Raw genomic sequence first — 7,340 nt, 5'->3', positions numbered from 1 at the left:
GTGTCTAGCAGGACCGATAATCAGCATTTCCGTTTTTTTGGCGTTAAGTTGCAAAAAGTTAGCGGACATCCATTGTTTAATTTCATTAAGACACGCCTCCAGCTGACTACAATCCGGCGTGTTGGTCAGCTTTAGGGGCATGTAGAGTTGGGTGTCATCGGCATAACAGTGAAAGCTAACACCGTATTTGCGTATGATGTCACCCAGCGGCAGCATGTAGATGCTGAAGAGTACAGGGCCAAGGACCGAACCCTGGGGAACTCCACACGTTACCTTAACATAGTCCGAGGTCATATTTATCGCATTGTGTTGTGTATTACAAACTCAAAAGCCATTATGCTGCTCCGGCATTAGCTAGCTCACGGCTAATAGCGTAGCATGCCGTCGCAAGGCATTGTGTTACTGCGCTAGAAAAACACTTCCTCAGTGTTCGCTCTTACAATAACAACGTGGCTACAGTTTGATTATTTTACGGTTTACGGAATGTAAATGAACTATAGCTGACGGGTTTTATGACGCATTTTAAAGAATGCAGTTCCCCTTTAAGTTGATGCAAATATTGAAAGTCTGGAGGAACAGTGTGGTTTTCGTCCTGGTCGTGGAACTGTGGACCAGCTCTATACTCTCGGCAGAGTTCTTGAGGGTGCATGGGAGTTTGCCCAACCAGTCTACATGTGCTTTGTGGACTTGGAGAAGGCATTCGACCGTGTCCCTCGGGAAGTCCTGTGGGGAGTTCTCAGAGAGTATGGGGTACCGGACTGTCTTATTATGGCGGTCCACTCCCTGTATGATCAGTGTCAGAGCTTGGTCCGCATTGCTGGCAGTAAGTCGGACTCGTTTCCAGTGAGGGTTGGACTCCGCCAAGGCTGTCCTTTGTCACAGATTCTGTTCATAACTTTTATGGACAGAATTTCTAGGCGCAGTCAAGGCGTTGAGGGGTTCCGGTTTGGTGGCCGCGGGATTAGGTCTCTGCTTTTCGCAGCTGATGTGGTCCTGATGGCTTCATCTGGCCGGGATCTTTAGCTCTCACTGGATCGGTTCGCAGCCGAGTGTGAAGCGACCAGAATGAGAATCAGTACCTCCAAGTCAGAGTCCATGGTTCTCGCCCGGAAAAGGGTGGAATGCCATCTCCAGGTTGGGGAGGAGACACTGCCCCAAGTGGAGGAGTTCAAGTACCTAGGAGTCTTGTTCACGAGTGAGGGAAGAGTGGATCGTGAGATCGACAGGCGGATCGGTGCGGCGTCTTCAGTAATGTGGACGTTGTATCGATCCGTTGTGGTGAAGAAGGAGCTGAGCCGGAAGGCAAAGCTCTCAATTTACTGGTCGATCTACGTTCCCATCCTCACCTATGGTCATGAGCTTTGGGTCATGACCGAAAGGATAAGATCACGGGTACAAGCGGCCCAAATGAGTTTCCTCCACCGGGTGGCGAGTCTCTCCCTTAGAGATAGGGTGAGAAGCTCTGCCATCCGGGAGGAACTCAAAGTAAAGCCGCTGCTCCTTCACATCGAGAGGAGCCAGATGAGGTGGTTCGGGCATCTGGTCAGGATGCCACCCGAACGCCTCCCTAGGGAGGTGTTTAGGGCACGTCCAACCGGTAGGAGGCCACGGGGAAGACCCAGGACATGTTGGGAAGACTATGTCTCCCAGCTGGCCTGGGAACGCCTCGGGATCCCCCGGGAAGAGCTAGACGAACTGGCTTAGAAGAGGGAAGTCTGGGCTTCCCTGCTTAAGCTGCTGCCCCCGCGACCCGACCTCGGATAAGCGGAAGATGATGGATGGATGGATGGATGGAGGAGATGTACATTTTCTGTGTGATTAAATATTTGTAGCCCTTTTTTTACATTGTTGGATTTGTGAAAGTGTCACACCTCTATCGCCTCATGGAGTCCTATCCAGGTGTCAGCAACGGTATCGGCTCCATTCTTAATCATTTGCAACACGAGCACATTTTCCAGAGCACTGCGGATGGAGGCCAGATTCCCAGCAATAACTTTGCAGACGCTCTAATTTGACAAAAAGCAACAGAAGACAAACTGGTTTAGAACCACACCCTAAAGACTGAGTGGAATCCTTCCATAGCTCTGCATCTAAAAAGCTCCTTTTTTTTTTATCCTTGTAGACGAAACAACGTTTATTCAACTGAGTCCGGCCCTTAGGACAGCAACCATCTGCAACACATTAGTTGTTTTTTTTAGGTCAAACAAATAAACACAAACGATTTCAGTTCGAAAAAGTTTTTGAAGTCATAACTACCAACCTTTGTCGTCTTGGACAGGCAAAGACCACTGTGGGGAGGACAAGAAGAGATCATGAAGACAGCCATCAATGACAGACTTGATGAAGCGGGTGTTGTTGAAGTCAGCAGGTGAGATTCGGACTTACAACTCCAGTCAGTCCCATGACTGGATGACTCTACTTCCAGGAACCAAAGGATTTTTGGTGGATAAGCGACTTCTGTAGTCAGGACATGTCTGCGAGCACCAATTTCCAGTTTAGAATGACTTTTGTGATGCTATTTACATTGTATTAATCCTTACAATGCCTATGTTTAATGTGTGTGCATGTATGCAGAAGTGTGGATCAATCGATCAATGTTTACTTATATAGCCCTAAATCACTAGTGTCTCAAAGGGCTGCACAAACCACTACGACATCCTCGGTAGGCCCACATAAGAGCAAGGAAAACTCACACCCAGTGGGACGTCGGTGACAATGATGACTATGAGAACCTTGGAGAGGAGGAAAGCGATGGATGTCGAGCGGGTCTAACATGATACTGTGAAAGTTCAATCCATAATGGATCCAACACAGTCGCCAGAGTCTAAATTAGAACAAGTTTTTTTCTGCTTTGAGTGTTTCAGAGTTGGACATGTGTTTTACTGAGGTGGCTAACTATGATGCTTTCAGTTTATCAAAGCAACAAACAAACAATCGGAAAATTCCCGTCGTATCAATTCCTTGATATGGTCGTGATTATACTAAATGCACTGGGCATAATAAACACAACATTATTAATATTGCTACTACGGATAATTTGATCAAAAATTCCCTAAAACAGCCCACTACCTACAATATAGGTTTTTTAAACATAAGATCATTGTCTCCCAAAACGTTGTTAGTTAATGATATCATCAGAGACAACAATCTTAACGTCATCGGTCTCAGCGAAACCTCGCTTAAACCAAACGACTTTTTTGCGCTAAACGAGGCATGTCCTCCTAACTTTACACATGCGCATATTGCCCGTCCTCTGAAAAGGGGTGGGAAGGTCGCACTAATATACAACGAAAACTTTAACCTTAGTCCTAACATAAATAGTAAATATAAATCGTTTGAGGTGCTTACTATGAGGTCTGTCACACTGCTGCCTCTACACCTGGCTGTTATCTACCACCCCCCAGGGCCCTATTCAGACTTTTATCAATTAATTTTCAGAAAGCACACACGCACACACACACACACACACACCTTTTGCTCAGCCAGATTTTTTGTAAATGTCATACACCAACATGATAATTACACCAATTGACTCCTACAGTACTAAGACTAGGGCTGGACCATTGTGGCAAAAATAATTGTCACAATTATTTTTGATTGATATTGTAATCACGATTAATTACACAACTGTTCATTAATTAGAAAACACAAGTATTTATTGTGCCACCAACCCTCAACTTTATTTATTTATGTTTTTGTCCTGTCCAGCCACTCGGGCAAATCATATAGTTGATGGAGATGATCCATAGATCCAGAGACTCCCCACAAAAATTTGGCAGTACATCCAACCGGTCCCACAACCGCAGACCACGTGTAACCACACGAGCCCACGACCTCCACATTCAGAGGGTGCACCTCCATGATCGTCTGAGACCAGCCACCCGGGTTTGCTGATGCCAATGTTGTGAATGGAGTGGACCATGGTGGGGGCGGAGTTACGGTATGAGCAGGCATATGTTATGGACAACGGTGGCATTTTGAATGCACAGAGATACCGTGACGAGATTCTGAGAAGCCACGGTTGTGCCATTCACCCGAGACCATCACCCGTTGCAGCGTGATAATGCACAGCCCCATGTTGCTAGGATCTCAATCAATCAATCAATGTTTACTTATATAGCCCTAAATCACTAGTGTCTCAAAGGGCTGCACAAACCACTATGACATCCTCGGTAGGCCCACATAAGGGCAAGGAAAACTCACACCCAGTGGGACGTCGGTGACAATGATGACTATGAGAACCTTGGAGAGGAGGAAAGCAATGGATGTCGAGCGGGTCTAACATGATACTGTGAAAGTTCAATCCATAATGGATCCAACACAGCAGCGAGAGTCCCGTTCACAGCGGAGCCAGCAGGAAAACATCCCAAGCGGAGGCGGATCAGCAGCGCAGAGATGTCCCCAGCCGATACACGGGCGAGCAGTACACGGCCACCGGATCGGACCGGACCCCCTCCACAAGGGAGAGTGGGACATAGGAGAAAAAGAAAAGAAACGGCAGATCAACTAGTCTAAAAAGGGAGTCTATTTAAAGGCTAGAGTATACAAATGAGTTTTAAGGTGAGACTTAAATGCTTCTACTGAGGTGGCATCTCGAACTTTTACCGGGAGGCCATTCCAGAGTGCTGGAGCCCGAAATGAAAACGCTCTATAGCCCGCAGACTTTTTTTGGGCTTTGGGAATCACTAATAAGCCGGAGCCCCTCCACAGGGGGGAGTGGGACATAGGAGAAAAAAAAAAGAAACGGCAGATCAACTGGTCTAAAAAGGGAGTCTATTTAAAGGCTAGAGTATACAAATGAGTTTTGAGATGAGACTTAAATGTTTCTACTGAGGTGGCATCCCGAACTTTTACCGGAAGGGCATTCCAGAGTACTGGAGCCCGAAATGAAAACGCTCTACAGCCCGCAGACTTTTTTTGGGCTTTGGGAATCACTAATAAGCCGGAGCCCCTCCACAAGGGAGAGTGGGACATAGGAGAAAAAGAAAAGAAACGGCAGATCAACTGGTCTAAAAAGGGAGTCTATTTAAAGGCTAGAGTATACAAATGAGTTTTAAGGTGAGACTTAAATGCTTCTACTGAGGTGGCATCTCGAACTTTTACTGGAAGGGCATTCCAGAGTACTGGAGCCCGAAATGAAAACGCTCTATAGCCCGCAGACTTTTTTTGGGCTTTGGGAATCACTAATAAGCCGGAGCCCCTCCACAAGGGAGAGTGGGGCATAGGAGAAAAAGAAAAGAAACGGCAGATCAACTGGTCTAAAAAGGGAGTCTATTTAAAGGCTAGAGTATACAAATGAGTTTTAAGGTGAGACTTAAATGCTTCTACTGAGGTGGCATCTCGAACTGTTACCGGGAGGGCATTCCAGAGTACTGGAGCCCGAAATGAAAACGCTCTATAGCCCGCAGACTTTTTTGGGGCTTTGGGAATCACTAACAAGCCGGAGCCCCTCCACAAGGGAGAGTGGGACATAGGAGAAAAAGTAAAAAAACAGCAGATCAACTGGTCTAAAATGGGAGTTTATTTAAAGGCTAGAGTATACAAATGAGTTTTAAGGTGAGACTTAAATGCTTCTACTGAGGTAGCATCTCGAACTGTTACCGGAAGGGCATTCCAGAGTACTGGAGCCCGAAATGAAAACGCTCTATAGCCCGCAGACTTTTTTGGGGCTTTGGGAATCACTAATAAGCTGGAGCCCCTCCACAAGGGCAGAGTGGGACATAGGAGAAAAAGTAAAGAAACGGCAGATCAAAAAGGTCTAAAAAGGGAGTCTATTTAAAGGCTAGAGTATACAAATTAGTTTTAAGGTGAGACTTAAATGCTTCTACTGAGGTGGCATCTCAAACTTTTACCGGGAGGGCATTCCAGAGTACTGGAGCCCGAAATGAAAACGTTCTATAGCCCGCAGACTTTTTTGGGGCTTTGGGAATCACTAATAAGCCGGAGCCCCTCCACAAGGGCAGAGTGGGACATAAGAGAAAAAGAAAAGAAACGGCAGATCAAATGGTCTAAAAAGGGAGTCTATTTAAAGGCTAGAGTATACAAATGAGTTTTAAGGTGAGACTTAAATGTTTCTACTGAGGTGGCATCCCGAACTTTTACCGGAAGGGCATTCCAGAGTACTGGAGCCCGAAATGAAAACGCTCTATAGCCCGCAGACTTTTTTTGGGCTTTGGACTCACTAATAAACCGGAGCCCCTCCACAAGGGAGAGTGGGACATAGGAGAAAAAAAAAAGAAACGGCAGATCAACTGGTCTAAAAAGGGAGTTTATTTAAAGGCTAGAGTATACAAATGAGTTTTAAGGTGGGACTTAAATGCTTCTACTGAGGTGGCATCTCAAACTTTTACCGGAAGGGCATTCCAGAGTACTGGAGCCCGAAATGAAAACGCTCTATAGCCCGCAGACTTTTTGGGGGCTTTGGGAATCACTAATAAGCCGGAGCCCCTCCACAAGGGAGAGTGGGGCATAGGAGAAAAAGAAAAGAAACGGCAGATCAACTGGTCTAAAAAGGGAGTCTATTTAAAGACTAGAGTATACAAATGAGTTTTAAGGTGAGACTTAAATGCTTCTACTGAGGTGGCATCTCGAACTTTTACCGGGAGGGCATTCCAGAGTACTGGAGCCCGAAATGAAAACGCTCCACAGCCCGCAGACTTTTTTTGGGGCTTTGGGAATCACTAATAAGCCGGAGCCCCTCCACAAGGGAGAGTGGGACATAGGAGAAAAAGAATAGAAACGGCAGATCAACTGGTCTAAAAAGGGAGTGTATTTAAAGACTAGAGTATACAAATGAGTTTTAAGGGGAGACTTAAATGCTTCTACTGAGGTGGCATCTCGAACTTTTACCGGGAGGGCATTCCAGAGTACTGGAGCCCGAAATGAAAACGCTCTATAGCCCGCAGACTTTTTTTGGGCTTTGGGAATCACTAATAAGCCGGAGCCCCTCCACAAGGGAGAGTGGGACATGGGAGAAAAAGAAAAGAAACGGCAGATCAACTGGTCTAAAAAGGGAGTCTATTTAAAGGCTAGAGTATACAAATGAGTTTTAAGGTGAGACTTAAATGCTTCTACTGTGGTGGCATCTCGAACTGTTACCGGAAGGGCATTCCAGAGTACTGGAGCCCGAAATGAAAACGCTCTATAGCCCGCAGACTTTTTTGGGGCTTTGGGAATCACTAATAAGCCGGAGCCCCTCCACAAGGGAGAGTGGGACATAGGAGAAAAAGAATAGAAATGGCAGATCAACTGGTCTAAAAAGGGAGTCTATTTAAAGGCTAGAGTATACAAATGAGTTTTAAGGTGAGACTTAAATGATTCTACTGAGGTGGCATCTCGAA

General features: G+C 46.0%; 1 protein-coding gene across 1 annotated transcript in view; it reads left to right on the top strand.

The window, feature by feature from the left end:
* The first annotated feature begins 1,926 nt into the window (after window positions 1-1,926).
* LOC133553864 (galactose-specific lectin nattectin-like) overlaps window positions 1,927-7,340 on the top strand; it is a 30,341-nt gene continuing 24,927 nt past the window's right edge. The window contains exon 1 of the mRNA XM_061902204.1: window positions 1,927-2,368. Within this exon, the coding sequence (XP_061758188.1) occupies window positions 2,329-2,368 (40 nt within the window). The 5' untranslated portion in view covers window positions 1,927-2,328. The remainder of the gene's footprint in view (window positions 2,369-7,340) is intronic.

Source organism: Nerophis ophidion, linkage group LG06 (assembly GCF_033978795.1).
Source record: "Nerophis ophidion isolate RoL-2023_Sa linkage group LG06, RoL_Noph_v1.0, whole genome shotgun sequence".
Classification (NCBI taxonomy): domain Eukaryota; kingdom Metazoa; phylum Chordata; class Actinopteri; order Syngnathiformes; family Syngnathidae; genus Nerophis; species Nerophis ophidion.
The sequence above is the reverse complement of the archived record's forward strand: the minus strand, read 5'-3'. Positions and strand labels throughout refer to the sequence as shown.